This window comes from Mytilus californianus, unplaced genomic scaffold (genome assembly GCF_021869535.1).
Source record: "Mytilus californianus isolate M0D057914Y unplaced genomic scaffold, xbMytCali1.0.p SCAF_5, whole genome shotgun sequence".
Lineage (NCBI taxonomy): Eukaryota > Metazoa > Mollusca > Bivalvia > Mytilida > Mytilidae > Mytilus > Mytilus californianus.
In genome coordinates this window covers 106,574,456-106,597,482 of record NW_026262701.1, presented here as the reverse complement: position 1 = coordinate 106,597,482, position 23,027 = coordinate 106,574,456, and the positions used below count along the sequence as shown (strand labels likewise).

The following is a 23,027-nucleotide window of genomic DNA, read 5'->3' as shown; positions in this document are numbered from 1 at the left end:
TTGTCTTCCATATTGTAGTATAATTGTATCAATATCATAGCAGAAGCTTAATGAAGACGTAGTGAAATCGGGATAGTCACAGTCAAATCCTAGTAAGGTTACAGTGAAATAATGTCCATTGGCTTCCTGATTGCATGTTTCCAATAGGATGCTTCTACACCCATCCTGATCTTTCTACATCCTTCCTACGCTTCTACTGCATCTAGATTTGACCACAACTGCACTACAAATGTTTTGAGCATGTTCAAAGTTGGTCATGAACCTCCAGGATCATGAAGACCTTGGCACTTCCTTACTTAGACCTTACTGCGACCACCAAGATCTTACGACTTCAAAAATTTAGTGTGATGAGGGTATTACCAACATTTTTCACAGCCATGAGCAGAAAACTCTCAAATAGATGTTGACAATGGCACCATCTATTAATTTGCATAAAGGCAGAAACAAACTGACTGTAAAACAAACATTTTGTACTTTTGTATTGTAACAGTTACTGAATAATATACATAATGTCATATTGATACACTAATCATATTTAACAAACAGGGTAAAATATGAAAAACAACTTAAGAAATGTAAATGGTCAGCTTCAAAGAAGATGTTTGACTTTAAGAATTGGTTTCAAAAGACAGATCAATATGTACATTACAAAATTGTTGTGCTGCAAAAAAACGTATAAAACTATTTTATATGGTATTGTCAATAACATATTCACAAATAAATTGTAGTTATAGTGATGGATTCAAATGATTCCTTGTGACTTTATCAATACCTAAACTTGGCAAACTATTTAGCAATAAAAAAACCACATGTTCAATTACCACAAGGTCTATCTGTTTAATTATTATTTGATTAACACAATGACAGCAAATATTAATAATACCAGAACTGGAACCTATTATACTAGTTTTGACTTTATAAAATAATTGAAAAAGAAAATCATTCTGACATGAAAATTTCAATCACAGCCACTCATTAAATGCATTTGGCAGCAATTCTTTTTTTTTTTATCAACTATCAATTTATAATATTTTTAAAAAAAATATTGCACAACTAATTATGAAAGTAAATATTCTTAAATTAAAATTTCTTTCATACACAAAATGATATATAAACATTCAGATTTTAGATAAGTTGACTTTTTTTTATAAGACAATGTATACAAGATCTTATAAAGGAAATGAACAATGTCATAACAATTTGTGTTAGTGGTCCCTAGTATATATAAAACAAAACAAAATATATTTACATGTAAAACAGACATAGCACCAATCAAAAGTATTTTATGCAGTATAAAAAGCAGCTTTATAAATATTTACACTGTAAATTACTTATCAAAAAGATGAGAGATTACTATCACATACATCAAATTAGAAAAAGAGCAGTGTCAGAAAATCATATCAAGATTTTTGTTCATTTCAATGAATGAATAAAATAGTATTTGTCACAAAATATATTGTGGTAGGGATAAGAAATTTCAAAACTTCAATAAAATTGATGTCTAGCTCTTATGTTAACACTATAAAATGTACAGAAATCAGTTTGGTTTTATTGGTTTTCAATATTTCTGGTTTTCCTACAAATGAAAACTAGAGGCTCTAAAGAGCGTGTGTCGATTACCTGCATCTTCAACAATGGCCACTTTTTAGTAAAATTCATCATTTAAGGGGAATAACTGTAATAAGAGTTACCTGACAATTTCAGTCATGTTGATGTATTTGTACATTGATCTTATCTTGCTGATCATTTTTCCTTTCTAAAGTTTCTATTTATCTTTAATAGTTTTCAATAAAATTGGCAAAGAATGCTAAAAAAGAGTGCACATGCTGAAATGACTCGCCTGCTTCACTGACCATTGATTTTATGTTGAAGTCATAAAGATAAAGGTTTCACAACAAGTATCACATAATCATAATATTTTCAAAGATCCCTGACAATGAGGTCAAGGTCAGATAAAAACTGTCATACAGATATGTACACCATACAATTATACTATACACCAAATAAAGTTGACTTATAACTGATGGTAATTTAAAAACAGACCAAAACACAAAAGCTTAACATTGACCAATGCACCAAGAAAATGAGGTCAAGGTCAGATGATACCGGCTAGACAGATATTTACACTTTACAATCATTATAAAAATATAGTTGACTTGCTGTTTATAGTATCTGAGAAACGGACCTAATCACATAACTTTAACCTTGATCACTGAATCATGAAATGAGGTCGAGGTCAGGTAAAACCCTGTCTGATGGACATGTAGACGTTGCAAGGAACTCATATACCAAATATAGTTATCCTATTACTCATAATAACTTACATCGCCGCCAGAGAGTAATCCCTATGTCTTGCATACTGCCACCGAGACTAAAGTCTCAGGTGAAACAAAAATGGTAAAATTATCATTAAAGGGCAATTACTCCAATAAAGAGTGGACAAGATATTGGCTCTTTTGTAGATCTTGTCTGACTGATCATTTTTACTTTAAAGTTTCTATCTAACTATTATAGTTTTCAGTATAATAGGTCAAAATGCAAAAACTGGGAAAAATCATTAAAGGGCAATAACATCAAAAAGGCGTCGACTGAGGATTTCAACCATGTTAACTTATTTGTAGATCTGGTCTTGATGATCATTTTTGCTGTTTAATGTTCCTGGCGATCTATTAAAATTTTCCAAATAATAGGCAAAAATACAAAAATTTTTAATTTTGTCGTTTAAGGGCAATAACTCTTGAACATTTTCATCCCTGTCAGATTTTCTCTATAGCGTTTTTCATGATTATAGACAGAAATTGCATTTTATCCCTATGTTCTATTTTTAGACATGTTGGCCATGTTAATTGGCAGGTGTGGTCATCGGACATATTTTTCAAACTAGATACCCCATTGTGGCCAACTTTGGTTAAATTTGCTTAGAAGATAATCTTTGTAAAAGTTAACAGATGACGGATGATGGAGAACACCAAGTGATAGCAAAAGCTCACACCTTTGGACCAGATGTGCTAAAAAGCATGGTTAAAAGCTCTTATATTTTTTTGACTATATAATTTTCTAAATGCTTGTGAAAGTAAAATGTCTACCATGTATTTAAGAAGGATAATAAAGAAACTGCAGGAGGCCAGTAGCCGAAACATCTTAACAAATGGTTTAATAACTACAATAATATATAATTTTCATGATGTGCATGCATTTGTAAAGCAAAGGTACTAAATAAGTAGCAGCACTCTCATTCCTTTGGCATGATAAAGTTTTGGTCATGTTCAATGAAAGATATTTAATGTTGGAAACTACTGTATTTAATTATATACAGAATGTTTCGCTTGGCAAGCAGCTTATTTCATCTAAAATCATTAAAAATCTTACAGTTTTACATAAAAAAAAATGAAATTTCTGATGTATGATTTTTTAGAAGCAGAAGCACTTTTCTCTAGGTACAAATGGTATTTTTATGGTCAAATTGACAGTTCCACTAAAAGTTTGTACAAATAAAATCAAAGTTATTTGGTTTTGCTTGGCAAGCAGATTATTACATCCGAAATCATTAAAAATCTGACACAGTTTTACATAAAAAAAATGTAATTGCTGATGTATAATTTTTTGGAAGCAGAAGCACTTTTCTCTTTTTAAATGTTTATAAATGGTATTTTTCTGGCCAAATTGACAGTTTTACTAAAAGTTTGTATAAACAAAATCAAAGTTATTTGGTTCTGGTGGTATTTGTGGGGTTTCAGAAGGTATTGTAATTCCTTCAATATCCAACAGGTGGATCTTCGTCTCCATATTCAATAGAAGTTCCAAATCTTTATTTTTCTGACTACTATCCATCTATAAAAAAAAAAAAAAAAAAAATAATTTTACAATGAATAAATAAATAGTTTTGCATTAAAGACAACATGTTTAATATATTGAAGTCTCATAATATGATCCAGACACTGCAGAAATAAGCATTCTGAGAGTATTGCATGGCAATACATAGTCCCCTACCGGTCAAAAATTCATTGTACTGGAACAAAATGCAAACTTGATCTATAACTTGTCATGGTGTAAACTATATAACAAATATCAAGTCAATATCTTCAAGCATGATGCAAAAAAAGTGTGGAAAACTGATTATTTAAGTGAATTTTCTAAGTCCAAGGACCATAACTCTGAACAAAATCATCAGACCAGAACAAAATTTGAACTTGATCTGTAACTTGTCATGATAAAACTATATACCAATTATCAAATCAATATCTTGAAGCATGATGAAAAAAAGTGTGGAAAACTGATAATTTGAGTGAATTTTTTTAAGTCCAAGGACCATAACTCTGCACAAAATCATCAGACCAAAACAAAATTCGAACTTGATCTGTAACTTGTCATGATAAAACTATATATCAATTATCAAATTAATATCTTCAAGCATGATGAAAAAAAGTGCGGAAAACTGATTATTTGAGTGAATTTTCTAAGTCCAAGGACCATAACTCTGCACAAAATCATCAGACCGGAAAAAAATTCGAACTTGATCTGTAACTTGTCATGATAAAACAATACATCAAATATCAAATGAATATTTTCACGCACGAAGAAAAAAAGTGTGGAAAACTGATTTGCCGGACTGATGGATGGACAGACAGACAGACAGACCGTGTGCAAACCTAAAGTCCCCTTCGACTTCGTTGGTAAGGGGACTAAAAAGCAAGCTCAGTGGACATGTGGATTTTTAAACCAAACGCCTAATAAGCTAAGAACTTTAAATAAAGCCCAATTACAAAAATATCAAGCACCTGATTTCTTTGATAATGTAAGAAAAAAAAAAGCAAATATTGCAACATCCATGAGACTGATACGTTTTATGCATCATATTTAAAGATTTCTGAATTTTTTTATTATATTTTGTATGCTGGTTGGTTGACAGAGTCACTAGATTTCATTTTGTAATAAAACACTTTAAAGATGATTGTTCTAAATGTCAGGTTCAAATTTTCCAATTAGACACAAAGTGATAGGAAAGCTTACAATTGCTCAACTGGAAAGGTGAACTAAAATTAACATTTACAAATCAACTCGAATTAAACATACATAATATTACCCAAAGGTACTTTACAAATGGGGGAGTCACTCCTAATAAAGATTCTAAAGAATAAACATCCACACAGATGTCTTGTGAATCTGGCTAGATCAACCCTTAGACAGATCTATACTTCCTTGTTTTTTCGTCTTTCATTTAAATTCTACATTATTGTTTAGGGGCAAGCTGAAGACCACCTCTGGGTGGGGTATGTTCTCGTTGCATTGAAGACCCATTGATGGCCTTGGGCTGTTTTCTGCTCTTTGGTCGGGTTGTTGTCTCTGACACATTCCCCATTTCCATTCTCAAATTTTATTTTTATAGATATCAAATGGAGACCTTTATATACAGGTTTGACTCGATATGATTATTTTATACTATCCTTTTCAGTGTGATGATTGCAAGTTGGAAATAAAATAACTTAAGAAGTACTAATACCATAAGATATCAGTGTTAAACCTCTAACATACCTCATTTCCTAATAAAACATTTAAACCATCAGTCCACATATCAAGTTCTGTCTCATCTTTGGCAACAAAACAAAAGTTCTCAGGATTCTCACTTGAGGAGGGTTGTGGTTGTATAGCAAAGTAAAGGTTAATTGCCTGAAAGACAAATTAATTACTATAGAAGTATTAGTAACTACATAGATATAGGAAGATGTGGTATGAGTGCCAATGAGACAACTCTCCATCCAAGTAACAATTTATAAAAGTAAACCATTATAGGTCAAGGTACAGCCTTCAACACGGAGCCTTGGCTCACACCGAACAGCAAGCTATAAAGGGCCCCAAAAATTACAAATGTAAAACCATTCAATACATGGTCATTTTTATAACCCAGCTGGTATAAAGTGTTGAAAGTGTCCTCAATTCAATCAATCAGTTCATTCATAGTTTAAATATTCTTTCGAAAAGCATATCCATAAATCTTATTGATTACTTTGTATATGTGCTGGTATATTGTATGGATAACCCTGGAAATGATTTGAACAATAATACTAAAGTGTACCTCTTATTTTATTTATTGATTAAGATGGTTTTTGGGATTTCCAAATTCAACATACTGTGTCTTCATTTCTCTATATATAGGTTTCATAGGCTTGATTCAACTCTTTTGTCATGTATTATTTTCAACAATAAAATATGTTTAAACTTTAGACTTGATCATTTTTGGCTGATTGTACTATAATGACACTTTTGATTTATCATCATATATTTACAGTGGATGTTCAATTCATACAAATGTTGATTTTTTATTGGCTGAAAGATGCATCATTTGATTGACATATGCTTTCATTTGATACTAAAACAAGCCAAGCGGTATGAGGCATCCCAGGAATCCAGGATTATAGAATTATTACAGAGTTCTCGAAAAGTGGTGGTCTCAAGGTTTTGACCACCAAAATTCTGCAAAAGACGGACACAATTTTGGTGTTTTGCAATAAAAATTAACATGTGGACCAGCAGGGAAAAAAAGGATTTTGAGAACTCTGTTATTAGCTCCACCTAACTAATGAATATACATAATTTTTTCACATTGTTTGTGTTCTTCATGCAAACAAAAATGCTTTTGCCAAATTAATGAAGTATTATAATTGATTTCACTTGGGTTGATACTTTTTTCAAAGATTAACTTCCAAATACATAATTTAAATAACATCTATTTATTTCAAAAATCTGTTTGAAATATCAGATTTGAATGCTGTTTTTTTGAAAATTGTTACCATCACATTTTTTTTAGCAAGCAAGAAGTGCTTCCGTGCTTCATACAAAATGTGATGATCCCTTGCTTCCATTTCATAAAAATTTGTTCTTAAAAAGCATTCAATTTTATAATGCAGTCGACTATACTGAGCTATTATATTTTAACAAATTGCTTGAGTTATGGGTCTTTGTGGCCTATTGTAAAATACAGGAAAATTTTGTGAGCACCTGACTTCTCTGAAACCATATATCCAAAAGCTTCGGTACTTTAAAATAAGATTATTTGTAATTATAAATAGTTAATTATTCTATATAACCAATTTGATTTGGTCAAATAGAGTTTGCTTTATGATCTAATTATTCGTTTAATCATCATTTTAAAGTTCTACCGTATTTCAAACACTTCGCTGCCCCATAATTTCTGTGTCATTTAATTTATGAACATGTAGAGTAAACATGTTTAGAAAGGGATGACCAAGTAAAATCTGAAAGCTAGACAAAAATGTTTGTCCAAAAAATATGAGCCAAAAAAGTTTGAGTTTACTTACACCTTTGGCTTTCTTTGCATGTTGGCAATCCTTTCCCACCAGTATACTCTTCATTTCACTTATTGTCACTGAAAAATACATTGTAATTCTAAATTAGAATAGTTACAAGCATTCTGAGAGTATTGCATGACAATACATAGTCCCCTACCAGTTAAAGATTCATTGTACTGGAAGAAAATGCTAACTTGATCTATAATTTGTCATGGTGTAAACTATATAACATATATCAAGTCAATATCTTCAAGCATGACAAAAAAAGTGTGGAAAACTGATTATTTAAGTGAATTTTCTAAGTCCAAGGACCATAACTCTGAACAAAATCATCAGACAGGAACAAAATTTGAACTTGATCTGTAACTTGTCATGATAGAACTATATACCAAATATCAAATCAATATCTTCATAAATGAAGAAAAAAAGTGTAGAAAACTAATTTGCGGGACTGACGGATGGACAGATGGAGTGAAAGCCTAAAGTCCCCTTCGACGACTAAAAATAGATAAAAACTCATTTGGCAAGGTGGCAAATGAATATTTGTTAAACAAAGCAGAATATTCCAATACAATTGGCAGGAGTTCCACTAACTCAGCAGCTGGTCTTGTGGACATCTGCCAAATTATTCTGCTGAAAAAAAACCATTTCTATAGAAATAATGTATTTAAATCCCTTGAGCCACTATAAAGCAATTATTTCCCTTCTGGTACCCATAACAAAATATTAAAGAAGGATACATACTTATTCTTATTTTTGTAAGCAAACATAAAATTAGAAAAAAATCCCATAGGATTCTATAGTTAATGTAACATTCAAAGGTGACCCCTCAAAGTACTCCTATTAGACCCCTGTGAACAAATAAAATCATGCACAGTTATACATGTAAGCCTAACTTTGAGAATCGAGAATATGAAAAAAGTATTTTTGGAGACTAAATTATACATAAAACAACCAGAAAGAGCCTAAAGTTCTTATTGACAAAAAAATAATAATGTAACAGCTAAACTGTGCAAGTATGAAACAAAATGGGAGCCATCTTACAGGAATAGACATTAAACTCTCCAAAAGATGACTTCTGGATTGTAAGAAAAATACACCCTCCATTGGTCTGATCATCACATGTAAACACCTACATTTATTAGACAGATCATCACATGTAAAACAGGTCAGATCATCACATGAAGAACACCTACATTTATTGGACAGATCATCCCATGTAGACAGATAATCCCATGTAGATCACCTATATTTATTGGACAGATCATCCCATGTAGATCACCTATATTTATTGGACAGATCATCCCATGTAGATCACCTATATTTATTGGACAGATCATCCCATGTAGATCACCTACATTTATTGGACAAATCATCACATGTAAATCACCTACACTTATTGGTCAAATCATCACATGTAGAACAACTACATTTATTGGACAGATCATCACATGTAGAACACCTACATTTATTGGACAGATCATCACATGTAGAACACCTACATTTATTGGACAGATCATCCCATGTAGATCACCTATATTTATTGGACAGATCATCCCATGTAGATCACCTACATTTATTGGACAAATCATCACATGTAAATCACCTACATTTATTGGACAAATCATCACATGTAAATCACCTACATTTATTGGTCAAATCATCACATGTAGAACACCTACATTTATTGGACAGATCATCACATGTAGAACACCTACATTTATTGGACAGATCATCACATGTAGAAAACCTACATTTATTGGTCAGATCATCACATTTAAAACACTTACATTTATTGGTAAGATCATCCAGTGCCACATCACAATTTTCTGAGCAATCAGCATACAAGAATGATTTTGAGTTAGGTGCTAGTCTCCAAAACCAATATTTATCTGAAAGTATATATAATTTTTTTCCGAAAAAAATTAATACATGAAATTTATTTGTATGAGTCTATAAAAATCAGGACCAGGCTTGCCGATTTCCTTTAATTATGAATAAATTTTATATTTCCTACAATGTTTATGTATTGATTTTATCCTGCAATTTACCACTGGTACTTTTTAACATTTAGTTTTTAAATTGCAAATAGTTGTCTCTGATTTGAATAGAAATTGACATGGCTAAAAAGCAGACAGCAAAGAGGACTCTAAAATGAACTGTTACCAAAAAAGATATATTTAAAACATTTCCATTCTCAAATTGAAAGCAGGATAACAGGAGACTTTATTTGTACCAAAAAAAATTATTTGCAGTCTGGTGTATCCGCCCACCTGACTTTTGGCTTCACTTTGGTAAATTCATAAAACCAATAATCTGATAAATATTGTATGAACAAATTCATGAAATACTTTAATTTCATGAAATCTTCTTAATGTATGATTTCAACCTTAAGATTTTGTGTTGTGTGTGTCCAAAAATAGGGAAACCCTTATTTTGACATTTTTTCAAATGTCATGTGATTTCCCGCATGCCATCTAAAAATAGTTAATTTTGAATAAAGGAAAGATTTTATAATACGAAATACTGTTCAGTTTGAACCAAACAGACTGCTAAGGATGCGGAGCGCGCAAAAATCATTTTGTTTTGATAAAATTTGCCTCAAAATGAAACCAATTTTATTTGATGATGTCATAATTTTTATGGACAATGACTAAATATAGTTAATCATGGCTTTGCAAAAATAAATTTATGCTTGAACTTATTAATTAATTTTAATCTTTCCTGTCCTTTCGGAAGACTAAAACAATTACAAGAACGATTTTATATTATTTTAAATTGCGGATATGACGAAATCAGATAATGTGAGGTATCACTGGCCACATGAACACAAGGGATTCCACTGTACCTGTTATTTGAACAATAGTTGGCTGATTGCAGGATAAAAATAAATACCATAATCTAATAAGGAACTAGAGGCTCTGTGTCGCTCATGCATCTTCAATTATTGCCACTTTTTTGTAAAAATCATCATTAAAGGGGAATAACAGTAACAGAGAGTTAACTGACAATTTAAGCCATGTTAATGTTTTAGTAGATATTATCCTGCTGATCACTTTTCTTTTTTAAAGTTTCTATTTTTCTATTATAGTTTTCAAAATATTAGACAAAAACACCAAAACAAATGGTAACAAGAGTGCACACGCTGAAATGTCTCGCCTTCTTTACTAATCATTGATATTATGTTGATAGTCCTAAATATAAAGCTTTACTACAACTATCACATACACTTAACATGATCCAAGAAAATGAGGTCAAGGTCATATAAACCAAACAAGAAATACATGTACACCTTACAATCAATCAATACACTAAATATAGTTGACCTATTGTTTATAGTTTCTAAGATACAGACTTAACCAAGAAAACTAAACATTGACCAATGAACCAAGAAAATGAGGTCAAGGTCAGATGAACAATGCCAGGCAGACATGTACTACAGCTTGCAATCCTTCCATACAACAAATATAGTTGACCTATTGCTTATAGTATTAGAAACACAGACCAAAACACAAAAACTTAACACTGAGCAATGAACCGTGAAAATGAGGTCAAGGTCAAATAAAACCTGCAAGACTGACAGGAAAATCATAAAATATTTCCATACACCAAATATAGATGACCTATTGCATAAAGTATTAGAAAAAAAGACCAAAACTCAAAAACTTAACTTTGACCACTGAACCATGAAAATGAGGTCAAGGTCAGAAGACACCTGCCCGCTAGACATGTACACCTTACAATCATTCCATACACCAAATATAGTAGACCTATGGCATACAGTATAAGAAAAACAGACCAAAACACAAAAACTTAACTATAACCACTGAACCATGAAAATGAGGTCAAGGTCAGATGACACTTGCCAGTTGGACATGTACACCTTACAGTCCTTCCATACACCGAATATACTAGACCTATTGCTTATAGAATCTGAGATATGGACCTGACCACCAAAACTTAACCTTGTTCATTGATCCATGAAATGACGTCGAGGTCAAGTGAAAACTGTGTGACGGGCATGAGGACCTTGCAAGGTACGCACATACCAAATATAGTTGACCTATTGCATATAGTATTAGAAAAATAGACCAAAACTCAAAAACTTAACTTTGACCACTGAACCATGAAAATGAGGTCAAGGTCAGATGACACCTGCCCGCTAGACATGTACACCTTACAATCATTCCATACACCAAATATAGTAAACCTATGGCATACAGTATAAGAAAAACAGACCAAAACACAAAAACTTAACTATAACCACTGAACCATGAAAATGAGGTCAAGGTCAGATGACACCTGCCAGTTGGACATGTACACCTTACAGTCCTTCCATACACAGAATATACTAGACCTATTGCTTATAGTATCTGAGATATGGACTTGACCACCAAAACTTAACCTTGTTCACTGATCCATGAAATGACGTCGAGGTCAAGTGAAAACTGTGTGACGGGCATGAGGACCTTGCAAGGTACGCACATACCAAATATAGTTATCCTATTACTTATAATAAGAGAGAATCTAACATTACAAAAAATCTTAACTTTTTTTTCAAGCAGTCATTGAACCATGAAAATGAGGTCAAGGACATTGGACATGTGACTGACGGAAACTTCGTAACATGAGGCATCCATATACAAAGTATGAAGCATCCAGACCTTCCACTTTCTAAAATATAAAGCTTTTAAGAAGTTAGCTAACGCCGCCGCCACCGCCGCCGGATCACTATCCCTATGTCGGGCTTTCTGCGACAAAAGTCGCAGGCTCGACAAAAATTATCATTAAAGGGCAATAACTCCAATAATGAGTCAACTGAAGATTTCTACCATGATGGCTTATTTGTAGATCTTGCCTTGCTGATCATTTTAGCTATTTAAAGTTTATATCTGTCTTTTATAATTTACGAAATAATGGGCAAAAATAAAAAATCAAAGCGTTATAGCGCTAGAAAAAGCATTTGCCATATATCTTAAAAATGTAAAAATCTAGATCATTTCGTTTAAACTGTTTCCATACGAAATACCGTGCATCGTAAACCAGTCCGGTAATGATATATCTTAATACCACAAATTACCACGTGGAAATAAACAAGACTTGTTGCAGATCCGCAAACACAGTAAGGTTTACCAATATGACACTCCAATTAAATTAACAAAAGTATTTTGATATTTTGATATTTAAACAAGCAAGAGAGCCACTATTTATTCTTTTAAACAGCAAAATTTAATTCGTAAAAAATAAAATTAACCATGTTGGTACACTTTAAACTGGTAATAAGACAGATCGAGATTAGCCAATAGAGGGCGCTGAATTTCACTGTATCACTGCATTTGATAATGAAGCCTGTTACGTAACCTTTTGCGGATCAACATTTCTAAGTAAAGGGGTTAACTATTAAACTTCCATTTAAATATTGCATTTAAGGAATGCTTAATCAAATTAAGTTAATATTCAATACAAAAATCAAGCAAACACATACTTTTACTAAATCTTGAAAGAACTATAGATTGAAAAACATGTGCACTCTATTTTGACGATAAACAAAATAGCCATGCACGATGGCAGTAAAAGCAAATGCTTTTAAAAATGGTAAAATTCATCGTTTAAGGGCAATTACTGTTGTAAGAAGTTGTCTGACAGTTTTGATGTCATAAGACATCAGATAATTCTCATCATTCTGAACATTTTTGCCCCGTCAAATTTCCTCTATCTTTAACGATTTTCAAGATAATAGCCAAACATTGCATTTTACCCCTATGTTCTATTTTTAGCCATTCCGGCCATTGGTAGGAGGGCCGGGTCATCAGACACATTTCTTAAACTTGCTACCCCAATGATGATTGTGGCCAAGATTAGTTCCAATTGGCCCAGTAGTTTCAGAGGAGAAGATTTTTGTAAAAGTTAAAGTATGCCAAGTGATGAGAAAAGCTCACTTGGTCCTTTGGTCCAGGTGAGCTAAAAAATACATTGAACTAATGTAAAATAAATATGTTCATCAAATGCAAACTGAATACCTTCATCTAATGTATAAAAATTACCTTCATCTAATTAAAAATAAACACCTTCATCTAATCTAAATAAATACCTTCATATAATGTATAATAAATACTTTCATCTTATGTAAATAAATACCTTCATCTAATGTAAATAAATACTTTCATCTTATGTAAATAAATACCCTCATCTAATGTTTGATAAATACCTTTATCTGATGTGAAATAGAAAACTTCATTTAAAGGAAAGTAAATAAAATCAATTCTTACCTCTGATTTTTCCTTTGTAGTTAAATTTTTGAAAATTTGTTCCTTCCATGAGAAAATTAATTCTTTGCTGTTTTATCAAGTTTAACATGTCTGGTGTAATGTGTTGTCTAAGTTCACTGAAATAGGATGCTATCACATTAAACAACACATATGGAAAGATTTGTAATGCTATTTAAAAATATGTTAAAAATTTAGAAATTTGTATGTTTAATGTTTCTAATACATAATGCCAAAAAAATGTGTCTGGGTACAGATAGAGTTCTTTAAACCCTTTACTTTTATTTTCATAATGTAATTTTTAAAAGACAAATTTTCCGGGGTTGTATTGAATAATTTGGCAGTTCAGCAAACTATAGAAAACTTGTTATAAACTAGATGTGTCGGAATGACACGAATGGCCAGCTTGCAAACAAAAACTTGAAGCCATTTTTAGGAGTGAAAAATTGAGAATGAAAGTCTCTATAACTGTTATTTTCACAAAATGTTCAAAGTCCAAAGCCAGTAACTTTGGCACAAATCAGCAGAGCAGAACTAAACTTAAACTCAATCTTTAACTCATTACCATTTGACTCACATGCTAAAAATCAGCTGAATATGTGAAGGCATTAGATAATAAAATGCTTCGCCAATCGCAGCCTGATACGACCGCAGAGGTTGAACCCTGAACAGTTGTCATCAACGTTTTTTCATGATTTACTCCTTAAAAATGGAATTTAGAATTAAATTATAAGGAATGACTGTGATATTTTTTCTGTATATTGGAAATAACCTCAAAAATGTGTAGCACACTTTTAAATAATGATGAACTACTTAGACCACAGAGGATGCACCCAGAATAATAGTTTTAGAACTAACATAATAGGTTTAGCCTGAGATTCCCAGTCCTCCTTTTTCTGTCGATCTTCTGCCCAGAGTTTCAGGATGTCTTGGTAAGTAAGTGTCTGAAGACGGGTTTTTAACACTTCAAATGACCTGGGTTGTACTTGTAATGCTCTAGTTATTTGTTCTTTTACTACACTAAGTACCTGTAAAGAAAAAAATATATCAACAATGGATGACATAGGTAAGCAATTTGAAAGCTGGTGCCGATCCAGGATTTTGAATAGGGGGAGGGGGAGGGGGAGGGGCCCTCACAAGACAATGTAAGGGTTGGGACTGAAAAATTTCTAAGAATTAACGATATATGTAGCTCCAAAAGGGGGATCCTAGCCCCATGTACTCCCCCAACAACCTAAATCTGTCTCTGGAAAGGTAGTATAATGGTAATAACTCAAGTACAAAATGTATTAGGTATGAACATCTGTTTAAATGCTAGTAAAAGGTTATATTTATTGATTTCTGACAAAATTAGGGAAAAGTGCATTCTCCCATGAGGTATAAGCTTAAACAGACAAAAGTTCCAGTAAACATATAGGTAAGGGAAAAATGGGCAACAAACTCAAAAGGTGGGGTTGCTATATCTATGGTTAGCAATTTGAAAGGTCATATCAATGGTAATGACAAAAATTATTTATTGAATTCTAACAATTTTTTTCTTTTACAATATAGAAAATGTGTTTCAAAAAGTATAAGGAAAAATGAAGATCGGTTGAGAGCTTGTTTTAGAAATACATGTACAAACATTTGAAATATGGGCCTTCTTTTACTTTAAGGGTCCCTATACTTTAGAGTTAGGGTTCATTCGTGGTAATGGTTAGGTTAGGGGATGTTCTAGGTTAGGGTTAGGTTTTAGGGTTAGAGCTAGTGTAAGGTTAAGGTATGGTTTAGGGTAAGGTTTAGGGTTAAGGATAGTTGAGTATAGCTCTATATGGGTTGGGACCCCTAAAGTAAATTAAGGCTGAAATATGTTTACTTATGCAGAGTTAAATTTAAAATTTCATCTGTTACTGAAGCAATTGAATGGCTTAGATATTATTATAGGATTGGCATGGCCTCTATGAGTTTATTAACTATTCTATTGAAACAATTATGATTTACCATATATTTATGAGTAATTACAAAATTATTTTTTTAGACATCTTTATTTGTAGATGAGACTTGAGAATGATATGAAAATAAAAATATATATTACAACCAAAAAAAACGTTTGAAAAACCAGAATTTTTGGTGAAAAAAAAATGCCTCTAAATTTTTTATATGCCATATATGGGAAGAAATGACTGTTTCTTGGAAATAAAGTGGATAGATTGATTGATTGATTCATGTTTGCTTAATGTTTAGTGGCAAATCATAGTAGAAATATAAAGTGTATTTGTATGATTTTAAAAAATATATAAAAATCAAAAGATTGCAAAACTTTTTTTCATTTAATTGCTTACAAAAAAGCCAAAAAGAATACAAAATGTTAAGGAAAAGTAATGAACATCATTAGAACAACATTAATTCACTTTCATAAATATATAAACTTGATCAAACATTTCCTACCTTAGGAAAATCTTCCTCCGAGGCTCTCATTTCTCTCCATGTTTTATTAAGAAGCTGTATACATATACAAAATAATTTCTCAAATGGTTTGTCATCATTGAAAAACATTGGGTAATAGGTTTTCCCATCGTCAGAAGCTGTAAAATGAAAAGTGTCAAATATTTCACTGTTAGATTCAAGGCCTGTTCTGATTAAAAAAATATTGTACCCAGGGAAGGCACTTTGAAAATGGGATAACAACTTAAAAAGACATTAGAATTTCACTTAATTTTCTTTGTACTTGACACCCATTCATAGTATAGATTTCAAAGTGCCTTCCCTGGGTGGGTCTCATGTATGTTTTTATGGAACAGCTCTAGCAAGATATTGCAAACCAAGTCATGCAAAGTCTACCCTACTAATTAATAGAAATTACAAAAATTCCATGCTCCGCGTCATGTTAAAAGCTTATAGTTGTTAACATTCTCATCCTTTCTTCTCTAATGGATAGTTGATCTTGTTGGGAATCATACATTTCCTTATATCTATGTTATAAACATTCCAGTATTGCCAAGCAGGAATTGAATGCCCAGATCTACAATCTCTTATAGGGTAACATTATAAACATTCCAGTATTGCCAAGCAGGAATTGAATGCCCAGATCTACAATCTCTTATAGGGTAACATTATAAACATTCCAGTATTGCCAAGCAGGAATTGAATGCCCAGATCTACAATCTCTTATAGGGTAACATTATAAACATTCCAGTATTGCCAAGCAGGAATTGAATGCCCAGATCTACAATCTCTTATAGGGTAACATTATAAACATTCCAGTATTGCCAAGCAGGAATTGAATGCCCAGATCTAAAATCACTTATAGGGTAACATTATAAACATTCCAGTATTGCCAAGCAGGAATTGAATGCCCAGATCTAAAATCACTTATAGGGTAACATTATAAACTTTCTTTTTAAATATTAAATCATTCTTCAATACAAGATGAGTGAAATGTAACAGAAGTCAAAAATAAGGTTGTGTTATCTAAAAACACCTAGAACTACACATTAATTGAAAGAAAACATTTTTTATTTCAAGGGTTCAAAATACTAGGATACTTGGAGGGAACTTCCAGAAACCATTTTTTGCAAAACTTTTAAAATTTTGGTAACAGTGACCTTGACCTTAGACCTATAAATCTCAAAACTCATACTCTTATTCCACTTTTCTATATCTTCAATGTGTATAAATTTCATATCAATGAAGCAAGGGATACTCAAGTTATCTTCCGCAAAACCATTTGTTTGGGACAAACGGACGGAAAAGTGATTACTACTGTGAAAGTACTTTTATTGGTCGGTATCAAATTTCGTGGTTCGACCAAAAGTAACATGTTCGTGGATTCTTCAATTCATGGATTTTAGTTTTCTGAAGAAGAAAAAATTGAGTGAGGAATTTGAAGCTATCAGAAACGAAGATTCTTGAAAATAATCATATGTTGTTTAATGATGATTTGTTGGACATTGCAAAATAAGGTGTTCATTTTCACTTATTTTGTCTTTCATTGCGAACAACATTCTTCTAATATTTTCAAAATAAAATAATTGCTTTCGTATATAAGCTGATTCATCTATGCTTACAAATTGTCTCGAATGAAGGAAATTGCAAAGTAAAAATTTTAATTATTGCACACACGTAATCAGGAGTAATGACACTAATTAACCCCAGATCGAATGATCAACAGATTAACGATCACCAAAGATGTTAATTGGGCCATAAACATGTCACTTAAAGCAAACGGTTACATAAAAAAATGCTACAAATGTACTTTGAAATGTAGAATTAATTCTAAATGAAATAAAAAAGCAAGCCCCTATGTCTTTTTTTTTTTGGTATGAGAATTATGAGGAGATAAAATGAACACTTCATCTTCGTATATCATCACCAGAAGTCTGACTTTCATCAATCAAAACTTATTTTTCATGACAATTAAAAAGTTAAAAGTCCTACAATTTAGGTTTATAAAGATCAAATGGGTAAAATCAGGTCTGAGGTTGTATATATAGTTCATAGCATGTTTGCTTATATTCGATGCATTCTCTAGATATGACGTATCAATGTAGTCAAACCTACATGGTGATCTTTCCATCTCTTTATTTGGACAACAGTTGTTATATTTCGTTGGACACTTAAATTCGTGGATAAAGCCATCCACGAAAACCACGAAAATTGATACCCCACGAATAAAAGTACTTTCACAGTAAATGCTCTCAAAATTTTTTAAAGCATAAAAATTAAATCATATGACTGCCATCTGTAAAACAGTCAGTCCCAACTCCTGTCTGTTACCACAAAAATCATAATTAGCATACTTACGTGGTTCTCCTATTTTGAGTATATTACACAGGACTCTAGTTAACATTATACTGGAACGTATAAACGGACAATCATGTTTATCTTCTCTACAAGAATTTTCTAGCACCACCTACAAATGAAATCATATTATACCTGTATTACAGAGTAAAGAGCTTTTTCTGGACTGATATTTAAAAAAAAAATATTTCACAATATACCTTCTCCCCATCTACCTTTTTCACCAATAAAATATAATTTTTCTACAAATGTGAGTTGGTGAAAATTGGTTCAATCTAAGAACTCACCCAAGTTATTCATATTTCTAACCTTGAAACAAAAAAACAGGATTAAAATTCGGTCATTTAACACAACAAACACTGTCAGTTACCTCCAGGTAATGTGTGTCATAAACCCTTCTTTTGGTTGAAATTCTCAAATTTAACCTTTTATCTACTAACAAATATTTTCGCTCAAAATAAAAAATTTTATGAATCATTTCCATCTATAAATTCATCCTAGATATTCATAATTGCAGCCTTCAGACAAAAAAAAATAGAAATCAGGCCAAATCTAGTCAAATCATCACATAAAAAAGTGTGACAAACAGAAAAAACATATAGCTCCCTCTCCCACAAAATCACAATATAGATGAATTATAAAAAAATTTGTTACAAGTAAATAACCCCTCAGAATGAACAATGGCTGCTTCCTTGTTAAAATTACTTTCAAATATGTGAATATAATTTAATTTTGGATGTAACACGTCTTCTGATTGGCTGACGTTGTTTTGTTTATCAGCTCATAGACATAATTCTGTCATGTGACCGTGACGTCATCAACGTTTTTTCATGGTTTACTCCGGTATAAAATGGAATTTAGAATTAAATTATAAGAAATGACTGTAATATTTTTTCTGTCTATTCGAAATAACATAAAAAATGTGGTGCACACTTTAAAATAACCCGCTATGCGAGTTATTCAGTGTGCACCACATTTTTGATGTTATTTCTTCATAGACAGAAAAAATATTACAGTCATTCCTTAAAGAACATAACATTGTTACCTTTATATAATTTTCTGACTGGTTTTGAGCAAAATAGTAAACATTGTCTAATGCAAGGATCCCAGGTGGAGTGTGCCTTACAAAATCCTGTGCTGGATGGGAGGAATCCTGTAAAACATATTATTTAGACATTACTCAATATTTCTGTAATAAATATATTGTATGATGTCTCTGCATAGATAAACTCATCAAAGATACTAGGATTAAAATGTTGCACACCAGATGTGGGTTTCATCTACAAAAGACTCATCAGTGACGCTTGAATCAAAAAAGTTAAAAATAAAGTGGGAAGTTTTGAGATCTATGTACTTATAATAAGAACCAGTTGAATTGTATCATTTACTAGTTCTATAACCACATAATCTGGAAACTCTATCTTTGTAATTTTGTTAAGAATCAAGAATTCTTAGAATTAAATTGTTTCATATGATGTGTGTAGTATACATGTAGTACTTGCCTTTTTGAAAATCAATGGGGTTGATTGAATGTTAAAAACACACTTACATGTTAAATGAAATTCTTCAATCAAAAACCTTGAAGATCATATTATACAACTCATCTACCCTGTACATGAATAGCCACTATATAATGCATGAATGTATTTTAAACTGATAATTTACTAAATAATCTGAATAGAATGCAGTTTTTTTTAAAAGTTCATTATAATTTACCTCAAATCCCAATTTCTTATATACATTAGACTTTCTATTTCCTAGTTGATTAGAATCTGCTTCTATATCCAGCACAGGTTTTCTCAGGGTTTCAATAATTCCTGTTACAGACTGGAATAAATTTACACATACATTAATATAGTATAATATAAGCTGTTAGCATTATCTATTCAGTTCTCTTCCCTCTTGTCATATTCATAAGATTTCAAAAAAATATTCATACATAACTAGGGAAATCATTGGATTATTTTGTTGGTACTTTTTTCTGTTGGGCTAAATTTGAGATTTCCTGAATTCAGCTATTGCTGTGTTTCGTTAAATTTTTCACATTTGCCTAAGGGGATTTAAGCTTAAACTTTCAAACAACCATCTTTGATGTTTAACTCTGTCATGCTTTTTTTATAAACCTTTAGTTTTACCTGTAAATTAGTAATGTGAAACTGTGATTTAATTGGAAAAAAAGTGCTACAAGCCATGAAGATTAAAATTTCTGAAACCTTGTCAAAACTACTTTTTCCTACTTAATATTTTCACTATAGTCTGCACCCCTTCCAGCTCCAAAAACCTTTTTGATGTTTGACTGTGTCATGCCTTCTACTTGCTTTTATATAAACCTGTAGATTTACCTGTGAATTAGGATCAGCCGGTGTCATCATTTTTTCCTCATACATATTTAGTAACAATGTCTGTAGTTTATACAACTGATGAGCCATCTCTGATCCAAGTTTACCTCCAAACACTGACTGAAAAATGTTGGTTAGAAAAGAAATTAACTATGAGTTACTTTTTCGGGGAAGAAGGGGGGTCAAATAATAAAGCTATTAACTTTTCGATTTAAACTCCTTTTTTAAACAAAAGATATACAAACAAAAGGTGACCTGTGTAAATGAATTTTTCAAAGAATATCTAGAAATGATAAATACTATATATTAGATCTATATAAATGTTTGATCTCAGTGAACATGGTGAAGAAAAGTCATCTTGGGAAATGGTGTCATACTGTATTTTGACCTTACTTTAAAATTTATCCAATATTCAATTTTCCATAAGATGACCTGTAAGGGGATGTAAAATACCATATGACAGTGGTGACCAACCTTGATATGACTCAGGGTTAATAAAAACATTCATAGTTTTCCTTTTTCTATTTCAGCAGAAATCTGGTATGGAAACAGGAGTACATAAAATAATTTCAAAGAACCAATTAAGAAATGTTTAACAAAAAAGCTAATTGAACATAAAATATAATATACATACAGACATCAACACATTTCTAAAAGCTCTGCTCTGCACACTGTCTGCTAATTTCTGCAATAATACAAAATAATTACTTTCTTTCTGTTAAGGAGTGTATCAACAATATACATATTAAAACCAATACAAACTTTTGCAGGATTAAAAACTGTCAATTGAATTATACACTGTATCAGATGATGATGATGGATGGCTGCTTAACTTCCAGCGGCAAATTAATATGCATATTCAGCACAACACTGTACGGTAAGGCTACATTAGTTGGAAGAAAAATTTTGATGGTAAATATTCAAGAAAAGTGATCTAAACATATCAAGGACTGTGTATGTGATTTTCATTTGGACGCAAATACTTATGATGGACCACTTTAAATATATATGTTGCATATACCATATGAGTATTTGGACCATATGTGTAAGAACACAGGGACAGCACTTATAAAGTACTGCTATTTTAAAATCATATAAATAGGAGCATGCACAAATTAAATATCTAAAAAAAAAATTGAAATGTTAAAGAAATTCTAATTTACTCAAAAATCAAATTTAAACACCAAAATAAAGAGAGAAAAAAAACTGAGAAAGGGGTTCAATGCCCCAAGTACATATGGGTAAAACAGTCAGTGACTTCTTGTTGAACATACAAGTATGGTCCAAATATTCATATAGTTGGGGAAATATACACCTTCCATAGGTGTGAACTTTAACAATTAAATAAGAAAGCAATGAAATTTGATTGTTAAAATTAATTAATGAGTACTTGAAAATAGCTCACTATTAAAGGTGAAAATTACATGGTAGATTTTTATAATGGAAATGTTTAGCTTATTTTGTATTACCACCTAATTTAATTTTGTAGGTTATATTCTTTCTTTTTGCACTATAAATATGGACAGTTCTTTCACTTATCTCATTATCTTGTCATTATAATGTCAAAATTTCCTCTACAGATAGAAAGTTGGGATTTTTAGACACAGGCTGATTTAGAGCTCGAAATCAAGTATAAACACCTGTAATACAATACATGAGTACATGAGGCTGTATTTTGTGCTTTAGGTGTCTTTTGTTATTGGGTTGCTGTCCTATTGACATAAACCCCACATCTCCTTTAATCCATTTTTAGTATTATTTAGGTCATACATGTACTCACCTTTCTCTTCTCTGGTCCAGCCTTTATGAACAATGCATTCAGCAAAGCTATAGCATTCTTCTGTACATCATTACTGCAAACAAAATAGTAGTAGATATTCTCTATTCCATAGCATAGCTCAATTACTTTGATTAATAATGTTTATATATACTCTTAATACATAATTTTATTATTACTTAAATCATTATGCAAAACAAAATGCTAAGTTTTTTGTAAAATATTTACTCCTTCAATGTAAGGGCTTTATTCTATTCATGATTAATAATGTTTATAGATACTCTTAATACATAATTTTACTAAAATCATTATGCAAAACAAAATGCTTTTGCAAAAAAATATTAAACGCTTTCAATAAAAGGGCTTTATTCTATTCATTTGTCGTCGTGTTTGATTTTTTTCACCCTACACTTATTTTTAAGAATTTCAACTTGTATTAGTTTAGAATTAAAAAAAAAAACTTTTTAATGATTTAAAACGGCTAATAAATCCATTTCATGAAATTTCCTATTAAAATTATCATAAAACAATTACTATTCTCATAACATTACAACGTGTA

The 23,027-nt window shown here is 31.4% G+C and overlaps 1 protein-coding gene across 2 annotated transcripts in view; it reads right to left on the bottom strand.

Annotated features, from left to right (window-relative positions):
• Positions 1–462: 462 nt before the first annotated feature.
• LOC127700467 (engulfment and cell motility protein 1-like) overlaps positions 463–23,027 on the bottom strand; it is a 55,020-nt gene continuing 32,455 nt past the window's right edge. For both annotated transcript variants that reach the window (XM_052203958.1, XM_052203959.1), the window contains 13 exons: positions 22,472–22,544; positions 21,326–21,376; positions 20,695–20,811; positions 20,069–20,179; positions 19,398–19,505; positions 18,356–18,464; positions 16,001–16,137; positions 14,432–14,601; positions 13,577–13,692; positions 9,098–9,199; positions 7,317–7,384; positions 5,533–5,667; positions 463–3,831 (listed from right to left, as the gene is read on the bottom strand). In XM_052203958.1, coding sequence (XP_052059918.1) covers positions 3,676–3,831; positions 5,533–5,667; positions 7,317–7,384; positions 9,098–9,199; positions 13,577–13,692; positions 14,432–14,601; positions 16,001–16,137; positions 18,356–18,464; positions 19,398–19,505; positions 20,069–20,179; positions 20,695–20,811; positions 21,326–21,376; positions 22,472–22,544 — 1,453 coding nt within the window. In that variant the 3' untranslated portion in view covers positions 463–3,675. The remainder of the gene's footprint in view (positions 3,832–5,532; positions 5,668–7,316; positions 7,385–9,097; positions 9,200–13,576; positions 13,693–14,431; positions 14,602–16,000; positions 16,138–18,355; positions 18,465–19,397; positions 19,506–20,068; positions 20,180–20,694; positions 20,812–21,325; positions 21,377–22,471; positions 22,545–23,027) is intronic.